This window comes from Ammospiza caudacuta, chromosome 6 (genome assembly GCF_027887145.1).
Source record: "Ammospiza caudacuta isolate bAmmCau1 chromosome 6, bAmmCau1.pri, whole genome shotgun sequence".
In the NCBI taxonomy this organism is placed as follows: Eukaryota; Metazoa; Chordata; class Aves; order Passeriformes; family Passerellidae; genus Ammospiza; species Ammospiza caudacuta.
In genome coordinates, this window is record NC_080598.1 from 64232081 (window position 1) to 64252573 (window position 20493).

A 20493-nucleotide genomic window follows, 5' to 3' on the forward strand; every position below is an offset into this window, starting at 1 on the left:
CCATGCCTCAGGGGCAGGAGAATGGGGGAAATGACCAACAGACCCAGCTGGTTTCACAGGCCAGAGTTTTTCCTTCTACCTCCAATTTCCCCCCATTCCCAGCTGCTTTCACAAACCAGAGCTTTTCCTTCCACCCCCAATTTTTCCCCATTCCCAGCTGCTTTCACAAACCAGAGCTTTTCATTGTACCCCAAATTTTTCCCCACTCCCAGCTGCTTTCACATTCCAGAGCTTTTCCTTCCACCTCTGGTTTTCCCTATTACCAGCTGGTTTCACAAGCCAGAGCTTTTCCTTCCACCAATTTTCCCCATTCCCAGCTGCTTTTACAAACCAGAACTTTCCCTTTCACCCACATTTTCCCCCATTCCCAGCTGGTTTCACAGGCCAAGCTTTTCCTTCTAGCCCAAATTTTTTCCCCATTCCCAACTGGTTTTACAATCCATACCTTTTCCTTCCACCCCAATTTTTCCCCATTCCCAGATGCTTTCACAAGTCAGAGTTTTTCCTTCCACCCCAATTTTTCCCCATTCCCAGATGCTTTCGCAAGTCAGAGTTTTTCCTTCCACCCTCATTTTTTCCCCATTCCCAGCTGCTTTCACAGGCCAGACCTTTTCTTTCCACCCCAAGTTTTTCCCCATTCCCAAATGTTTTCACAAGCCAGATCTTTTGACTGAACCCCGAATTTTTCCCCATTCCCAGCTGCTTTCACAGACCAGAGCTTTTCCCTCTACCCCCAATTTTTCCCCATTCCAAAAGAGTGCCGGGGCTGCAGTGAATTCTCATGAAGATGATGGGAGGGGTGATCCCCAAAATCTCCAGCGATGCCCACAAGGCTGGGCAAGATGCCAGAGGGGTCTGGAGCTCCTGAAGGGGCTGGCACAGAGCTCGGGAAGCTCAGAGCGCTCACCAGGACGCAGCACCCACCCAAATATTTCTCGCCATAAGGACCCAGCACAGCAAACGCGAGGTTTTCCCGGGCTGAAGGGGAAATCCTCGGCTGGAATGGGGCAGGACGAGGCCGGAGAGGCGGTGCTGGAAGGAGATTTGTGCGCCGGGAGCCGGACGGGGGATGGCAGCAGCGAGCCGAAGAGCGGCGGCGCCACTGCGGCTGAGCAGGACTCGTCTTTGTTTAGCGCAAAAAAAAATAGCAAAGTTTGGGCTTATGTCATTCCAAACTTCTCCCGGCACCAGCTGGGAGATGGGGAGGTTCCCTCCAGCTGTTTTTTGGTTTTTTGGTTGGTTTTTTTAATTTTTTTTTTTTCCTACAGTGTATTTTCCTTTTTCCCTTTATGTTTTGCTGATGGCTTCATGGCTTTTTTTTTTTCTTTTTTTTTTTTTTTTAATTATTCTTTTTTGTCTGAATTTTGGCTGTTTGACGACCCTCTTCCCCCTGTCCCGAGCGGGATGAGGGGCTCCTGTGCCCAGCAGGGCACAGCTGGGAACACCCCAGGAATGCAGGAGCAGCTCCCGGCGCAGGCGGCCGGACTTTTCCTCGCCCTGGAACAAAGCACCCCATTGTTCGGGGAAAATGGGAAGGAAAGCGTGACGGAGCGGCCAGAGCCAAGGCGGGCGGGAGTTCCTGCAGGAGCCGGGCACCCACGGCCTCGCACAGGGGTCACCCAGCGCCCGCCCCTGCTTTTGGGTGGCTCCGTGCCAGCCGCGGCTCCGTCGGTGGCAATGATGCCCCGCGATCCCTGTGTTTCCCACGTGTCCCGGTTTTTGTGACGCTGCCTGAGCCGAGGTTTCCTTCCTTCCTTCCTTCCTTCCTTCCTTCCTTCCTTCCTTCCTTCCTTCCTTCCTTCCTTCCTTCCTTCCTTCCTTCCTTCCTTCCTTCCTTCCTTCCTTCCTTCCTTCCTTCCTTCCTTCCTTCCTTCCTTCCTTCCTTCCGACACTTCCTTCCGACACTTCCTTCCGACACTTCCTTCCGACACTTCCTTCCGACACTTCCTTCCGACACTTCCTTCCGACACTTCCTTCCTTCCTTCCGACACTTCCTTCCGACACTTCCTTCCGACACTTCCTTCCTTCCTTCCGACACTTCCTTCCGACACTTCCTTCCTTCCGACACTTCCTTCCTTCCGACACTTCCTGGCTGTAAATGCCATCCCGGAGCGCAGCTGCTCGCTGGGAAGGGGGCTCCAAAAATAGGAGATTCTGTTGCGGCTCCCCAGAAACGCAGAGAGCCCCTTTCCCCTTTTCTCCTGTGGGAAAAATGTGAAAAACGCCAATCACTTGTTTTCAAAATTTTAAAAGCTTAATAGTAATAAAATTATTATAAAAATAGTAATATAGTTAGAGTAATAATAATTTGGACAAATTGAATAGGACAATATGAGACAATAGAGACAAAGAGTTACAGACAGTCCGGGTACCTTTTCTGGGCAGCTCGAGCCTGAAAAAGGACACCCGAAAAAGGACCCCCTTTAACAAAGGATTAACCCTTAAAAGCAGCAGCCTGTTGCATATTCATACAGCTCATCCATGGTGCGTAAATTCCATTCAAACCCAGGGTTCTGTCTGGGCAGTGTCAGCTTCTTCCTCTGAATCCTGACAGCGCCTTCGAGGCAGGAAGAAGTTCATTTCTCCTGATAATGGAGCAATAAATTCTCTTTCTCTGAAAGATTCAGGTGTCCTGTGGCTGCTATCTCAGTGTGAGTCCTTTCTTTAAAAAAAAAAATATCCTACATAGCATTGTTTCTATTTTAATATTTTGTTATAACCTAAAACTATATTTAACACACTACTTAAGAGAATTAATACATCATTGTTTTCTAACACAACACATATAATATTCATCTGAATATTTGCCAAAAGCCAATCATAAAATACGCATTTTTCACAAAAAAATAAAATCAGGATGCCTCTGCTAACAGCTGGTCCTAAAAAGGAGTCAGGAATTTGCGCTGGGATGATTTGCAGCGCTCCTGGGATGGGGACACGGGGACACCGGGCGTGCTGCTGTCCCCATCCCCTGCCCGAGCACGCGTGTGGCCCGTGGCTTTGATGGGGGACAGGGGGGACATTTCGGGGCTGTCGCTTGGATTAGAGAGGCAGGAGGAGGAGGAGGGGGATAAAGGTCCTGGCACTCGCTGGGCTCGCAACAAAACAAAGCACCAGATGGTTCCAACTTCAGCATAATACGCGGGGAAAAAGTGTTTGAAGCGGGGATGGAAAAGCAAATGTGGAAAGAGAGGGAGAAAGGGAAGAAAGAAAAACCCTCAGCAAGTGTCAGAGCAGGAGAAAGCGGCGGAGAAAAATGGCAAATGTTAAAAACCCAGACAAAAAGCCCTCGGCCGGCACAAAGCCACGGCTGCTGACATCTGTCCGGCAAAGGGCCCCTTCCCTCTGGTGTCACCTTGCCTTGCTGCTGTCACCGTGGGGACACGGCCACATCCCTGCACAGGGCTGTGCTGGGTGCTGGGCACACTGTGCCACGTCCCACAGCCACAGCGCTGTCCCCGGAGCAGGTGGCAGTGACACGCCAGGTGATGCGCAGCAGAGCTACCCCTAAATATTTTATTACAATATTTTATTACAATATTTTATTACAGTACTTTTGGAGCTCTTTACGCTGTCACCTCTCGTGTCCCAGATGTCCTCGTGTGGTGGCAAACCCACCCGTGGCTCTGCTGCGGGGTTTTAAGCCTGGTTTATGATCTGAGCGAGGTTTACCCAACCCCCTGTGCGAGGCTTTTGTGTTCCCCTCGCTCCTCCTTACGAAATTTCTTGAACCCGCAGCCCAGAGCCGCCTCGAAAAAGAGAAGAAGGCTAAAAAGTCACGTCGCCCCTGGCACTTTCACCAAAAAAAACCCCAACAAAATAATCTCATGCAACTGCTAGAGCGGATTGCAGCGTGGGTGGAACCCTTATTAGCCATCAGAGAGCCCACAGGCCTCGGGGACCGCCGGCTCCCTGCGGCTCGGCTGGCGCGGAGCAGGAGCGGGAGCGGGAGCGTGGGCGGGCGGCGGCTGCAGCCGGGACTGCCGGGCTGGAAATGAGGGATGGAGCTCGGCTGGAAATGAGGGATGGAGCTCGGCTGGAAATGAGGGATGCAGCTCGGCTGGAAATGAGGGATGCAGCTCGGCTGGGGCTCGGCTGGAGCTGGGACTGCTGTGTCACCGCCCCAGGGCTCCCCGGATCCCGCGGTGGCTCCTGGGGACAAAAGGGGGTCCTTGGTTTGGTGATCCCCCCAAAGAGAGTGAGGGCACGGGTGGGACCGTGCGGAGCCACCATCGGAGCTGGGGCGGTGCAAGGGGGGATGTCACGGCACAGCAGCTGTCCTGTGGCACGGTGACACAAGGAGAGTTGTCCCCCAGGCCCAGGGATGGCAGGGAGCCAGGGTGCCACGTCCCCAGGGTGGGGACAGCGATGTGCTGCTGTCACCTTCAGGCGAGGGACAGCCCAGGTGACGTGCCATTGTTTTTTTGGGACAATGAGGAGCTGCAGGGCCGTGTCCCCTGGGGTGCAGGACAGCGTGGAGCCGGGGTGATGCCACCCTGAGGGACAGGACAGTGGGGAGCTGGGGTGATGCCACCCTGGGGTGCAGGACAGTTGGGTGATGCCATCTGGGGGACAGGATGGAGCTGGGGTGACGCTGCTCTGGAGTGCAGGGCAGCAGGAGCCAGGGTGATGTCCCCGTGGGGTGCAGAATGATGGGAACTCAGGTGATGTCACCCTGGGGGAGGGACAGCAGGGAGCTGGGTGATGCCACCTTGGGGAGTGCGATGACAGGAACTGTGATGATGCCATTTGGGAGGATGGGACATTGCAGAGCCACTCTGAGGCGTGGCACAGTGGGGACCATGACGGTGCCACCCTAGGGGACAGGACAGGGGAGAGCTGGGCTGATATCACCTAGAGGTGCAGGACAGCAGGGAGATGGGATGATGCCACCCTGGGGGGGCAGGATGATGGGAACCGAGGTGATGCCACCCGGGGGGGATCAGGACATCGGGGACCGAGGGTGCAGGACAACGGGAAGTTGGGGTGATGCCACCCTGGGGGACATGCCAGCAGGAAGCTGGGGTGCTGCCACACGGGTACACAACACCAGGGACACATTGGTTCCCCAGGAGTGCGGACACCCCAGCAGACCCCGCAGCCCCCCTGCACCGCGGGGCGTTCCCGGGCGGTGCCGCACAAAGGCCGCCGGTGCCCCCGCCCCGGGGCCGTCCCGCAGCCCCGGGGCCGCCCCCGGTTCCCGGCCCAATAAACGCGGCCGCATTTGAACGCGGCGCCTCCCCCGGGCCCGCAACGCTCCGAGCGCTGCGCTGCGCCCCGCCAGCCCCGCGGCACCGGCAGCGGTGAGGCCCGGACGGGAACGGAACGGGGGCGGCTGCGGGCACGGGGGAGGAACGGGAAGGGAAAGGGGAACTACCGAGCCTGGGCGCGGGGGGAGCGCTGACCGGCCCGGTCCCTCCTCCGCGGGCGGTGCCGGGCCCTGCCCGCCCCTTCCCGTCCCGTCCCGTCCGTTCGCGGCGGGCCCGGCCGCGTGTGCGGGCAGCGGCACCGGGAGCGGCGGCGAGGTGGGTGCCGGGGAACGAGGGGCTCTGCAGGGCGGGGGGTGCTGCAGGGAAAGGGGGATGCCGGAGGGATGGAAGGGGGTAATGGGGACAGGGTTAGGGGTAGGTTTGCTTCCTCATAGCTGCAGCGCGGTTTTGGGGTGGCTGTGGGTGGGTGACACCCCAAAAGGTCCCCTCGGTGCTGGTGGCAGGTACCGAGAGTCACTCGCCCTCCTGCCAAGGGCACCGTCCCTGCTCCCGGAGGGATGATCCGGGCGCTGGGAGCGGGGTCTGCGCCGCTCCGGCCGGGCTGAGCCCTGGCAGCAGCCGGCTGCGGCCGGAGGAATTGATGACGGCGGTTGTTTTGTCATCGGCAGAGCTGTCGTTGTCGCCAGGGTGGCAGACAGCATCTGCTCGTGGGCCCGTCTCGCTTGGAGCATCCCTGTAGGGATGGAGCCAAAATCCACAGCCCCGGAGCACCCCGTGCTGGGATTTTAGTGGGTGACACTCTGGGTGTACCGTGCTCCTCTTCCTCATGTGCTCCCCGATACGGAGCCGAGGAAGGCTCTGGGCTCGTTTCGCCGTGATGCAGCAGAGCGGGGCAGCTCTTTCCGAGCTCCGCGGGGATTCCCGCATCCCGCGTTTCCCCGGGATGGATGGGTTCCCGCATCCCGCGTTTCCCCGGGATGGATGGGTTCCCGCATCCCGCGTTTCCCCGGGATGGATGGGTTCCCGCATCCCGCGTTTCCCCGGGATGGATGGATTCCCACATCCCGCCTTTCCCGGGATGGATTCCCGGGAATCGCTTTGTTTACTCCTGCAATAATCAGCTTTGTGCCTCCTCCACCTTGGGCTTTATCGCACCCGGGGCTCCCCGAGTCACCGCCGAGCCACTCCAGCCCCGTTTGCAAAATCAAACCAGATGGGCGCTTTGTTTTTCCTTTCGGAGGGAAGGCTGGCAGTGAAAAGCCCCATTACAATGCAAATACCGGCCTGGCGTGAATATTCAAACGCTGCGCTGCTTTTGAAGCTCTTTACATAAATTTATAGCCTTTTATAGCCAGCGCTGCCCTGCTAATCTGGGCTGGGACTTGGTTAACAGAGTCGCTGCCAACTTTGGAGGGTCTGGGGGTGTTTTTGGGGTGTTTTGAGGGGAAATTATGAACGTGGTCAATGGGGAGGAGGAGCTGCCAGCTGTAAGGGTGACTCTGGTGCTGACCCTTGAAGAGCTGGGCGTGCTGTCAAGTGATTTAGTGACATTAAGGTGCTTCATTGTCCTTTTGGGTTCTGTTTTTCCCTTTGGGGTCTCGGTGTGACCCTTTGTGGGGCTGCTGCTCCTAGAAGGGATGGGGTGTTGGAAATTGTCCTGACAGGGTGTGGGGATTTTGGGGTGGACACAGGGACAGGACACTGAGCTTTTCTCTCTGGTGACCAGTGACAGGACCCAGGCAATGTCTGGAGCTGTGTCAGGTTTAGGTTGGGTTTCAGGAGAGGTTCCTCCCCCAGGCAATGGTGACATTCCCAGGGCTGCCAGAGCTCCAGGAGTTTGGATAACACTCCAGGGATGCCCAGGGTGGGGATTTTGGGGTGTCTGTGCACGGCCTGGAGCTGGATTCCACGACCCCTGTGGGTCCCTTCCAGCTCAGGGAATTCTGTGGTTCAGCAGAGCTGCTGATGGCTGAGATGGTTCATTAGGGAGGGAGATAATGAGGGTGAGACAACCTCAGCTCTGCCTTTCCAGCAAGGGCTCCACAGTCTGCTTTTGGTGGCTGCTGGGCCTCTCATACAGCCCCCAGCAGTAAAACCTGGGCTCCTGGTGGGTTTTGCCAGCTGTGTTCACATCAGCCAGGCTGTCACAGGTGCACTGGGAAGGGAAAGTTGCTTTAAATTGCTCAGGTGTGGCCAAGAGTGCGTCCCCTCTCCAGCACAGGGGGACACTCAGAGCAGTGACATCCCATGGAATAGGTGCTCATGTTTTGGAGGTGGCCACGGGATGCTGCCCTGCTGGGTAATTACTGCTAATTACCAGGCCCTCATTTGAGTCGAGGCAATCAAGAGGAGCAGTAAAAACATTTTCCTCACTGTCCCTTGGAGGTGATGACTTCAGTGGAGGGCCGGTGGGGATAAGGGCAAGGTACCCACAGCCCTGGTTAGTGATGCAGAACATCCTCAAGATCCCCAAATCTCCCTCCTGTGCAGCAAATGTAATTTTGTATTGTCCTAGTGGAAGCTCGTGGCTGGGGGTTGGCCTGAAGTGGCCTTTAAGGTCCCTTCCAACTTAAATAATTCTGGAATTCTGTGATTCATCCTGCTTACAAACACCCCCCCACACCCCTCAAAAAAAAGCAATTGTGCTAATTGTGGTGTTTCTCCTTGCTGATGCCATTGATTGACCAATCTGTGTCTTCATTAGCTCCAGGCTAAAGTTGCTATCGATTCCAGGCACTTAAATATGCGAGGCAGTAATTACTGTTTGAGCCTATATTGTTAGAGTTAAATTTAGCTGAGAATTTAGTCCTCTCAGGCCCCTACATTGTGTGCAGTGAAGGTTATCTGGCTCTCAGGAGGGGGTGGATTTAAAAGCAGGAAAGAAATACCGGTGAAAACTTCCTCTTCTCATCATCATCATCATCATCATCCCGGAGCGCTTTGCTTCCCCAGGCTGCCAATAACGAGAACAGAAATAATCCAGAAATAAACCACACAGAATAATGTGGTGCTGGCTGTCCTAAACATGCACTTTTCAGCTCAAGCTGGTCATTCTGGAGGGGTTGAAGCAGCACAGAAGGTCAGCAATAAATCAGAACAAAGTGATGCCCTGTGCAGGGACCATCCCCTCTCCTGCTGGCGGGGGACTGGGGAGCCCCCGCTCAGCTGCTGCCTGCCTGCCCCTATTATCCCTGCTGCATCTCAGCTGCTGGCCCATCTGGAGCAGGGATGAAAGGCTGCCCTTTCACGGGGCTTTGTGTGCTCTGCCGGGTCCCCCCTTCCCCAGCACGGCACATGGATGGAGGTGGCAGCGCCGCCGGGCTCTGATGCTGCTCTCATTATCTGGCTGCTGCCCATGCCAGCTCCTCAGGTAGGAAGGAAGCTCTGGGTGGTTTATTTTCCCCTCGCTGTGGAAGAGCTGCTGAATAATTCAGGCAGGAGAGAGGAGAGGAGAGGAGGCATCTTGGGTCACCTTGCGCAGCCGGCTGCGTGCCGGAGCCGCCTGCCTAAGATGGAGGTTGAGCAGGATTGCAGGATGGCCGGGCTGCTGGCAGCTCCCGGGGCTGTCTGAGGCAGGTGGGCACCCAGCCCTGGCCTCCTTGGTCCTGGGAAACAGGGAACCCCTTCCCCAGGCTCTGTGGGGGTGGCTGGTCCCTATAAGCTCTGATTGTCCCTCGGCGCGGGGATGTGTGAGGCTGCCCTTGCCACAAAATCACCTGGGCTGTAGGGCAGGTGTGGCCATGCCCCTGATGCTCTTTTCCTTTAGGAATTGGTGTTTTCCTGTTTTTTGGGGGTTCCCAATGCTGGATTTGCCCAGGTGAGTTTTTGGGCTCTGTGCTGTTGTGGCATTGTGTCCCTCTAAGCTCTGGTTGTCCCCTGGCATGGGGATGTGTGAGGCTGCCCTTGCCACAAACTCACCTGGGCTGTAGGGCAGGTGTGGCCATGCACCTGATGCTCTTTTCCTTTAGGGACTGGGGTTTTCCTGCTGGTTTTCGGGGGTTTCCAATGCCCAGGGTGAGTTTTAGGGCTCTGTGTTTTTGTGGCGTTCTGTCCCTCTAAGCTCTGGCTGTCCCTCACCAAAAACTCACTGGGCAGGTGTGGTCCACGCACCTCATGCTCTTTTCCTTCAGGGACTGGGGCTTTCCTGCTGTCTTTTGGGGGTTCCCAATGCTGGATCTGCCCAGGGTGAGTTTCTGGGCTGTTGTGGCACTGAGAGGGGTGATCCCAGTGCTCCAGCAGCAGGGATGCTCGGGGATGTACTGGCAGGTGGCATTTATCTCTCTGCGCTAACTGGGGGAACTGGTTCTGCTCAGGGGCTGGAGACATCTCGGGGGGGCAGGAGGTGGCTGACCCTGTAGATAAGAGGTTCAGAGGTGCTTGGGAAGCTCTGTGGGGTGGAGTCATCCTGGCTGTGAGTTTTGGGGCGGCTGGAATGTGCAGGCAGGGCTCCCTGACACCAGCATCCAGCCACTGCCGGGCCCTGGGGGTGCAGGTGGGGAATGGGGTGGCTGCTGTGGGAATGGAAACAAGTTTGTTGCCTTCCTCCTGCTCACAGGCACCTGAGATTTTGGCTGCTGCCTCCTCCTCTGTGAATGTGTTGTTGAATGTGTCTGTGCCTCCCTGCTCCCCCCAGCGCTCGGGAAATCAGCTCAAGATGGATTTGGGGGGCGAAAATAGGACAGGGAGGGTGTGAGGCTCATGTGGAGGAGTTGTGTCCATCCCTGGAGTGCCCACAGCTGAGGAAGGACAGGCTGGGCTGTGGGCTCTGTCAGGGCACCAGCCCTGCATCCCTCAGCAGATGTGGGATCCAGAGGATGCTCTGCCCTGGCATCTGCTCCTGCAGCCAGGGAAATCAAGGACACAGCTGCTGCCCTGCCTGCCCTGGGGATTCCCGGGCTGGGCTGGGCAGGGCTGTGGAGCTGGCTGCAATGGAAGCAGCTCTGGGCTGTCCAGGAGTGCTGCTGGGGGCCCAGGGAGCCACAGGAACCCTATGAGGAGCAGGGGGGGTTGGGGTAGGGCCCCCTGTTTTGGGAAATGTGGCTGGCACAACCCTCAGCAGCCACAGAAGCAGAATTCCCAGGGCTGGCTGGTGTTGGGGTCATGGATGAGGCTGGGATGCCCATTTGGGGACACCAACTGCAGTGCCCATTGTCACCCAAGCACGGTGACAGTGCCTCTTGTGCCCCAGGGTAGTGGCACATCCACACCCAGACTGTTTGGTGGCACTGCTGCCACCCAAAGCCAGCCTGGAGCCCTGAGCAAACAGCTCCAGCCAAATCCTTCATTTCAGACAGGGAGTTTCCCTCTACCCCCTGCCAGAACAGCCCCTGGGGCTGTGAGCAGGATGAGAGGGGTGAAAGCCTGACTTGGAGGGGAAGATGGAGACCTGGGGCAAACGGGGTCTGGGTTTTGTGTGCCTGCTGCAGGACACAGGAACATTTTGGCTGTCCCCACGCTGCTCTGGGCTTGCTGCCTGTCAGACTCTGCCCTCAGCCAGGGCTGGACCTGGAACACCTGAGGGAGAGCAGCACAGGGAGTGTGATGGTGTTCACAGGGTCTTGTGTTGAAGGAAGAGATGAGGATCTGACTCTGTGTTACAGAAGGCTTGATTTATTATTTTATGATATATATTACATTAAAACTATACTAAAATAATAGAAGAAAAGGTTTCATCTCAGAAGGCTGGCTAAGAATAGAATAGAAAGGAATGATAACAAAGGTTTGTGGCTCACACAGAGTCCGAGCCAGCTGACTGTGATTGGCCATTAATTAGAAACATCCACATGAGACCAATCACAGATGCACCTGTTGCATCCCACAGCAGCAGATAATCAATGTTTACATTTTGTTCCTGAGGCCTCTCAGCTTCTCAGGAATCAAAAATCCTAAGGAAAGGATTTTCATGAAAAGATGTCTGCGGCACGGGGAGCTCTTGGCAGCTGGGCTTGATCTGGGGAGTTTTTCCCCAACCTAAAGCATTCCATGATCCCAGCTGTGCTTCAGGGGCTGTCTTGTGCTCCTGGAGGGGGTGGTTATGGTGGGGGGCTGCCCTGAAGGGTTTGGGCTGGGCTCTCCTGCCCTCCCCTCCTCAGCCTTTGCTCCCTGCTGAGCCCTTCTTGCCTTGTTTATCTTCTCACCTGCAGCACCTGGGGATCCCTGGAGCTCCAGGGAGCAATTTATCTGCTGCAGCTGAGCCAGACGAGCTGACAGGAGCGGTGGGAGGTGGCACACAGGGACTGTCCCAGCCACCTGGGCTGTCCCTCCCCAGGGTGTGGCTCTGCCTGGCTTTTCCCCCCGGCTCTTTCTGCTCTGTGGCTTCTTCCCCAGTGGGCTGGGAGAGGCTGGAGCATCAATACAGCCCCAAACAGCCTGGTGGGCATCTCCTGTGGGGTTTTTGCTGTCCCATGGTGCTGAGGGTGACCTGTCCTGTCTGTTCCCCCAGGTGAGCGAGGCAGGCTATGGGATGGATGAAGCTGAGCAGGACCAGTATGAAGCTCGCCTCAAGGAGCTCTTTGACAGCTTTGACAGCACAGGCACGGGCTCCCTGGGCCAGGAGGAGCTCACTGACCTCTGCCACGTGCTGCACCTGGAGGAGGTGGCCCCAGCCCTGCAGCAGACCCTGCTCCAAGGAAACCTCCTAGGCAGGGTAAGGAGCTGGGGGATGCGGTGCCTGCATGCATGGGGTGGTTTTGGGGGGAGATTGATGGGTGTGATTTGTGTCTATCCAACATTCCTGAGGCTCTGGTGCTGCAGGACTCGTGGGGTTTGGTCTGGTCTGTTCAGCAGGGTGGGCTCAGGGCACTTCCAAGAGCAGAATTTGGGATAGCAGGGGAGGGAACTGCTCTGTCTGCCCTGACTGGAGGTGGAATGAAACTCAGGTTTAGGCTGAGCCTTGTGCCCCTTGTGCTTTCCCAAGGCCAGAGCAGGTGCCAGCTCTGGCTGCCCTTGGCTCTCACTGTCTGTGTCCCCAGCTCTGCTCCTGGTGCTGCTGGCCTGGGTCACCTCCCCAAACCAGCTCACCAGGTGTTCAGACAGGCTCTGAGCCACCTGGGGTGGGACAAAGCCCTAAATCCAGGGCTTGAGCCTGTGATTTACCCTGGCTTAAGCTGTGGTTAGGCTGGCAGGGCTGTGTGCAGTCACGGGTGTCTCTCTGAGGTGCAGAATATTGTCCCACGCTGTCTGAGCCACCTCTGTCCCTATTGCCTGGTGCTGGTGGCTTCCCAAAGCCATTCTCCAGCTGTGGTTGTGCCTTTATGGGGTTAAATCACATAAATCCCAGAAGCTGCTGCCCTTGGGGGATCTCCAGGTTCAGCTGGGTGTCCTTGTGCTCAGAGTGCATCAGCTCCTTCCCTGGAAATCACCCTGAAATCCATCACTGCTCATTAAAATCACACAAATGTGGAGCAGGGCAGCCAGGCAGCCATCCTGGCTCCAATTCCCAATCAGACTGCAGCTCTCACAAACAGAATAATTCCTTTAATGATCAAAGGGGTTTTTCCTTTTTTCCTCCTCTTCCTCGCCTGCCCTGGGGCTGCAGCTCCTCTGCTGGCACTGAGTGGGGCTGGGATGGATGCAGGTGGAGGTTGTTGACCTTTAGAGCTGCAGTGTGGCATTTTCTGGAGCACCAGAGACTTTCTGTGCTGTTGCCATCTTGAGCATGGGGCTGTTAGCAAAGAATCCCAGAATGGTTTTGGTTGGAAGGACATTAAAGATCATCCAGTGCCATCCCTGCCATGGCAGGGACACCTTCCACTGTCCCAGGGTGCTCCAAGCCCTGTCCTTGGACATTTCCAGGGATCCAGGGGCAGCCACAGCTGCTCTGGGCACCCTCCAGGGCCTGCCCACCCTCCCAGCCAGGAATTCCTTCCCAATATTGAATTTAAATCTATTTTCCTTCAGCTTACAGCCATTATCCTATCCTGGCTTTGCCACCTGTGGGATGGTGGCACAGAGAGAAAAGGACAGATGTGGCTGTCAGGGCACCAAAACCCCCATTAAAGCATCCCAAATGCAGGGTCACAGTCACCCCTTCCCAAGCCAGAGCTCCACCCCTGCCATCCCATTTTATTTCACCCTCCCTTTGTCCCTGGGGATGAATTCTCCCTCCCAGCCTGGCACAGAGCCTCTGGACAATCCCTGTCCCGGCAGCAGCAACAGTGACCCAGGTTTAAGCACAAGCCTGATTTTAGTTTCATGGCCCTGGTGGCATCTTTGGGGTGTCCTGGGGAGAGCAGCAGCAGCCCCAGAGCCCCCTGAGCCCAGACTTGTTGCACCTGCCCCTCGTGCTGCAGATGGTCGCAGCCTTTGTGTGCCTGCACTTCCAGGGGCTGGGATTTATGGGAGAGCACTGGGAGGGGGCACTGGGGGAAGGTTTTGTGTGCTCAGGGGCTGCTCGTGGGGCCACGTGCTTGTCTTTGTGCTGGGGCTCTGCTCCAGGCATCAATGGATGCTCTGGGGTCGTGAAATTGTGGGATGGTTTGGGTTGGAAGGGGATTTTAAAGATCATCTAATTCCAGCCCTCTGCCCTGGGTAAGGACTGGGAGCTGAGTGTGACCCTGCATTTGGGATGTTTTAATGGGGGTTTTGATGCCCTGGGATCCAGAGAGGGGCTGGAGGTGCTGCCTGAGGTGGTTTAGGATTTAATGGGGTCTGGTGTGGGGGTAAATCCGTAAATCCTGCTCTGGCTCGTGGGCTGGAAGTGCTGCCTCCCCTGAGGTGTTTTGGGGATGAATGGGGTCTGGTGTGGGGTGTAAATCCGTAAATCCTGCCCTGATTCGTGGGCTGGAGGTGCTGGCTCCCCTGGGATGGTTTGGGATTTAACGGGGTCTGGTGTAGGGGTAAATCCTGCCCTGACCTGTGGGTTGGAGGTGCGGCCTCCCCTGAGATGGTTTGGGGGTGAAGGGGGTCTGGTGTGGGGTGGAAATCCTGTCTGACTCATGAGCTGGAGGTGCTGCCTCCTTGAGATGGTTTGGGAATTATTGGTGTCTGGTGTGGGGGGTAAATCTGTAAATCCTGCCCTGAGTCGTGGGCTGGAAGTGCTGCCTCCCTTGAGATGGTTTGGGAATTAATGGGGACTGGTGTGGGGTGTAAATCCTGGGGCTGGGGGTGCTGCCTCCCCTGAGATGGATTGGGAATTAATAGGGTCTGGTGTGGGGTGTAAATCCTGCCCTGTGGGCTGGAGGTGCTGCCACCCCTGAGGTGATTTGGGGATGAAGGGGGTTTGGTGTGGGGTGGAAATCCTGCCCTGACTCGTGGGCTGGAGGTGCTGCCACCCCTGAGGTGGTTTGGGAATTAATAGGGTCTGGTGTGGGGTGTAAATCCTGGGGCTGGAGGTGCTGCCTCCCCTGAGATGGTTTGGGATTTAATGGGATCTGGTGTGGGTGTAAATCCTGCCCTGACTCGAGGCAGAACCAAACCCCTGTGGGAGTGTTTCCCTCACACACTGTGCGTGCAGATGGTGCTCACAGCAGTTCTGGGGTGCCTCAGGAAGGTTCCTTCCCCTCACCCTCCATGCAGGAGTGAGGGCAGTCAGTTATGGGGTGCCTCAGGAAGGCTCCTTCCCCTCACCCTCCATGCGGGAGTGAGGGCAGTCAGTTATGGGGTGCCTCAGGAAGGCTCCTTCCCCTCACCCTCCATGCAGGAGTGAGGGCAGTCAGTTCTGGGATGCCTCAGGAAGGCTCCTTCCCCTCACCCTCCATGCAGGAGTGAGGGCAGTCAGTTATGGGGTGCCTCAGGAAGGCTCCTTCCCCTCACCCTCCATGGCAGGAGGGAGGGCAGTCAGTTCTGGGGTGCCTCAGGAAGGTTCCTTCCCCTCACCCTCAATGCCGGAGTGAGGGCAGTCAGTTCTGGGGTGCCTCAGGAAGGCTCCTTCCCCTCACCCTCCATGACAAAAGTGAGGGGATGGGTGTGGCTGGGCCTGTCTGTTTGCCCTCTCTGTGCCCTTTAATTAGCAGCAATCCAGAGGTGTCTTGGGGACAGTGCCGGGATGGGGATGAGCTCTGGGAGCCAGTCCCTATCCCTGGCAGTGCCCAAGGCCAGGCTGGATGGGCTGGGAGCAGCCTGGGACAGTGGAAGGTGTCCCTGCCATGGCAGGAGAGGGATGAGATGACCTTTAAGGTCCTTTCCAGCCCAAATCCTGCTGGGATCCTGTGAAGTTGGGCACTCCAGGCCCTGTCCTTGGGGCTGTCCTTGAGCAGGGATGAGGAGCTCAGGTTTCACCTGCACCACTGCATTCCCAGCCTGCAGCAAGGACAGCCTGGCTGGGCTTTCACTCCCAGCTCCCTGCAATGACCTCTTGCAAAACACCCAAATATCCTTCCCCTGTGCCTGCAGAGCCCTTGCTGCTCCCCTTGGTGCCCTGTGGGCTGGGGCCTGGGCTGCCCTGGTCTGATGGTGCTGCAGGAGTGGCTTGTTGGGACCTGAGGGGACAGCTGGAGCTGTGCCAGGGCAGGTTTGGGTTGGATCTCAGGGAAAGGTTCTGCTCCCAGAAGGTGCTGGAACTGCCCAGGCTACCCAGGGAATGGGCACAGCCCCAGAGCTGCAGGAGGGTTTGGACAGCACTGCCAGGGATGCCCAGGGTGGGATTGTTGGGGGTCTGGGCAGGGCCAGGAGCTGCCCTGGATGATCCCTGTGGATCAGGATATTCCCTGAGGGTCAGGATATTCCCTGATCCCCATCTCCCCCAGCAGACATTGCCCTGTGCAGCTTTCTGGCTGGAAGCAGTCTGCAGGCAGAGGCAGAGCCCTGGGGATGGGGTTTGTGCTGGGGACCAGGGCAGGGAGCTGCAAGGAGCCCCTGCTGCCTGTCCTGGCTGTGCCAAGGGCTTTGTTTGCATGGCAGGAGCATAGGTACCCTGGCACAGGCTCCCAGCCCTTTCTAGTGCTAATCAGCACGGCTTCACAGGGAGTTGGCTGTGCAGGGACATTGGGGTTTCTCTGAGGATTCAGGGTTGCTCAGCAGCACAGCTTTGGTTGGTCCCTGAGTGCCTGGGCAGGCTGGGCTGAGCTGGCTGTGCCTCTGCTGCTGGGTTTGTCCTGTTTGATTTATTTGTTCTGAGAAAATTCTCCTTGCTGGGTGCTGCCCTGGCTGTGCAGTGCTGCTCTGGCTGTGGGGTTTGCAGGGCCCCCAGGTTTCTCCAAACCCCATCCAGCCTGGCCTTGGGCATTTCCAGGGGTCCACAGCTGCTCTGGGCACCCTGTGCCTGGGCCTACCCACCCTCCCAGCGAGGAATGTGGGTGCTGTCCCTGATCCTGGATCCACATTGTTCATCACCTTCCCAACCCCCATCTCCTCCTGGCTGGCTGGGATCAGCCCCAGATTGCTGAGAGACCCCATGAGCAGACACACAGATGAGCAACACCAAAACAGAGTCATAAAACCAGAGTGGTTTGGGCTGGAAGGGACCTTAAAGCCCATCTTGTTCTGGAAGGGACACCTTCCACCATCCCAGGCTGCTCCCAGCCCATCCAACCTGGCCTTGGGCACCTCCAGGGATGGGGAACCTGTGCCAGGGCCCCCTAGCCTTGCAGGAGGATTTCTATAGGATTTCTGCAGCCTTTGTGGCTTTGCTGTCCCGTGGCTGCCTGGCCTGGCTCATGCTCCAGCCCAGCTCCCATTTTATCAGTGCTGTTTCTCTCTCTTGCACTCTGTGCCTGCACACATCCAAGGTCAGAGGTGCTCCACAGGCTGCTTTTGCTGCTCAAGTGCTGTTGGGAAAACCTCTGGCCCATCCTGAGGACAAATTTCCCCCCTGCTCCAGCTGGGACTCCACCTGCAGAGTGAGGAGAGCATTGGGGACCCCCCTGTGCTGCTGATTTGCATTTGCAGTCCTGCTGTGCAGCACAGGAGCATGGCCACGTCCTGCTCCTCAGCCTGATCTTCTCAGGCCTCCTGGGGGTGTCCTGCTCATGGAAAAATCTCAATGTGACCACAGGGCCAGTCTGCTTTATTAGACCTCAGAGTCTAATGAGACACCAGCTCTGGAGTGGGTTTTACTAAGCCCCACTTTGCCTGGGGCTGTAGGGAGCAGGGAGGGCTGAACCCATTTTATTTTTCTCTTTTTTTCCCCCTTTCCTGTTGATTTGTCAGGCAGACAATAGTGGGGGTGTGAGCAGCAGCATCTGAGCCTGCTCTTGGTGGGAGGAGTGGACAGCAGAGCATCCTCTGCTCTGGGGGGCATTTCCCCCTCTGCTCAGGGGGATTTTTGGCATTTTTGGGGATGAACAGCACACAGGGCTGTCCCATTGGCATCTGCTCCTGGGAAAGGCTTGATTTTAACGCCTTCATGTTCCTCCTATGCCTCTGTGATCGCCTGGGGCTTGAGCAGCTCTGAGGTTGGACTTGATAACCTTAATGATTCTTTTCCAACTTTAATGATTTTCCAACCCTTCCTGCTCATTTTTGGCTGGGAATGAGAAGCTGTTCAGCTCAGCAGTGAATTTCCAGCATTCAGGAAGCACGGATGGCTGCCTGTGTCCTTGTGCAAGGGCTCAGCTCCTCCTCCTCCTCCTCATCAGTCAGGCAGGAGCTGTGGGGCTCATTGTGCAGAGCAGGTGATGGCAGTGCTGCTGCACACCTGCCCAGGTGGTTTGATTTTATTTAATTCCACGTGAGGGATGCACAGTGGGTCTTGTTTTCCTGTCAGCTCCCCTCCAAAGCCATCCCCAGCACCCAAGCAAGGGATTGGCTCTGTCCATTCATTGCTGAGAGGATCCCATGGGGAGGGAACCTGCAATCTGAACACCCTCATCTTTTATTCATCCTCATTTGGTCTAAATGTCAAGTTTTCTTTATTTTAATGGGGGAAATTCTCCTCTCTCTGTAAACTGGCCTTTTTGAAGTACACCAGTGGCTGGGAATGGATGGCAGCAATTAGTATTCAGATGGAGGCATTCCTGATGAGCTTCTGTGCTGAACATACTTTTAAATTGTGTTTAAAAAAAAAAACATTTAAAACTGTTTAAAGCCTCAGGGGTGATTGGGACTGCTTGAGCTCCCTTGTACCTCCATGGCTCACCTCTGAGACTGACCAGGGGGCTTGTTGGTATGAGCTTGCTTGACCCCCAAAACCAAGCTGGACAACTTCAGACTTGAACTTTGCTGCTTGTGCAGCATGGAAATCCCTCTGAGTGCAGCCCTGCCAGCCAGATCAGCCTCTCTGTGTTTCTTTAAATACAAAATCTTCTTGTTCCTTGCTAAAAATTCTTCTAAGATTTATTTAGCCAAGAGAAAGGGCAGCAGCCAGCTCTGCCTGGCCACTGACCCATGTCACATTGCTCCTCCAGCTGTCCCCCAGGCTGGAATTGCTGACATTCCCCAGCAGGCTGGGAGGATGCTGCAGCCTGCCTCTGGCTACCTGGCAGGCAGGAGCATTTCCAGGAAGGCACAGATGGAAAAAAACTGAAGGAAAAAACCTCCCTCAGTGGCAGGACCATCTCTGTTTTATTCCCAGCTGCACTCCAGGCTTGCTATTTCAAGTTCAGCCCTCCCAGAATTAGAGGAGCTGCCCTGGGAAGGGAGGGATTTTTCTGCCATCCTCATTGGGAATGGAATTTGGAGCTAAATTAGGGCAGTGGAGCATTTCCACAGCAGCATATCCCTCCCTGCTCAGGAATGGCCTCACTGCAGAAGCCACTGACCCAGGCCAGGTCCCCTCAGGGGATGGGGATGTCCCTGCTCTTTTTCATGTTCTTTTGGTTCCTACTTGATAGAAAAACCCAACCAGTGCCTGAGATCTGTGGTTTTGGGCCCTCCTGTGTGGCAATAATTGTTCCCACATGCCTGCATGTCCCTTGCTGTCCCTTTGGCTCCTTTGTGCCCCTTGCCCAGGGGTGGTGGTGAGTGATCCCCACTGCTGCTCATCTTCCTGCTGCATTCTGGCCTCATGTTTAACTCCCTGCACCACCCCATTGCCAATTTCCTTCCTTTTTTTTTCTTTTCCTTATATTTTGGCCTCATTTTTAACTCCCTGCACCACCTCATTGCCAATTTCCTTCCTTTTTTTTTCTTTTCCTTATATTTTGGCCTCATTTTTAACTCCCTGCACCACCTCATTGCCAATTTCCTTCCTTTTCTTTTATTTTCCTTATATTTTGGCCTCATTTTTAACTCTCTGCACCACTTGATTGCCAATTTCCTTACTTTTTTTTTTTTTTGTTTTTCCCCCCCTGCAGGTCCACTTTGATCAGTTCAAAGAAGCACTTATCCTCATCTTATCCAGAACCCTGTCAAATGAGGAGCACTTCCAAGAACCAGGTAAATACTGAAATTACCTAAACTGGTACATTTTCATTGGCAAAGCAGCTCTGGGTGGCTCTCACAGAAGAACTTAGAAGAGAAGGTGCTTTTTAGGTGCTGCCATGCATGTAGAAAAGGCTGATCTTGGGAGAAAAAGTGTTGTGGTTTTTTTGTTTGTTGTTGTTTTTATAGAGATGAGGTAATTGAGAGGTTTAAATATAAGATTCATAAACATTATATATTAATATATCTATATTAATATAGTTTTTACATTAATATTTTTATATTTTAATTATTATATTGATACATGTATTAGTTACATTATATATATAATATAAATTATATTTATATATTAAGTGATCTATATTAATATATTATATTAATATATTCATCAATATTTAAATTTTTCTATTAATATATTTATATTAATCTAGTTATAGTATTATTAATATAATTGTTTATATTAATATTTAATTTTAATTATATCATTATATTAATATATTTATTGATAGATATAGTTATTTATATTAGTATATTATATTGGTTTATATTTTCATATTCATATTGACATATTTCTATTTATAGTTATATATTTGTCTATGTTAATATATTTTTATAATTTATTTTTTATTAATTTCATAAAAAATAGAATATGTTATTTTATTATTAGTTTTGATGAAGGGTGAGAAATGGATTAATTACAAAAAGGGAGCTGAGGTTTGTTGTGGAACCTTGCACAAAGGTGTTTTCAGGGCCATTGGGTATTTCTGAATTATTCTGAGTGATCTGAATGCCCAGAGAGGCCCAGGCTGGCTGTGAGCAGGGAACTGCAGCTCCCTCAGATGCTCAGGGTGGGACAGGGGCTCAGCTCCCTCATCCCACACCATCCTGCTGCCCAGGGATGACAAAAGGCTGATTTCCTGCTGCTGCTGGGGGTTTTCCCAGTTGGGGATGGTTTTTATATTTTTTAAGTCCATTACGCTTCCTTGTGTCTGACATGAGCAGGGTGTAGGAATCTTCTCTGAATTTCTCCCAGGAAAAACACTCA

The 20493-nt window shown here is 54.6% G+C and overlaps 1 protein-coding gene across 2 annotated transcripts in view; it reads left to right on the plus strand.

The window, feature by feature from the left end:
- Window positions 1-11673: 11673 nt before the first annotated feature.
- Window positions 11674-20493, plus strand: part of NIN (ninein) — a 64106-nt gene continuing 55286 nt past the window's right edge. For both annotated transcript variants that reach the window (XM_058807232.1, XM_058807231.1), the window contains exons 1-2: window positions 11674-11856; window positions 19382-19463. In XM_058807232.1, the coding sequence (XP_058663215.1) occupies window positions 11674-11856; window positions 19382-19463 (265 nt within the window). The remainder of the gene's footprint in view (window positions 11857-19381; window positions 19464-20493) is intronic.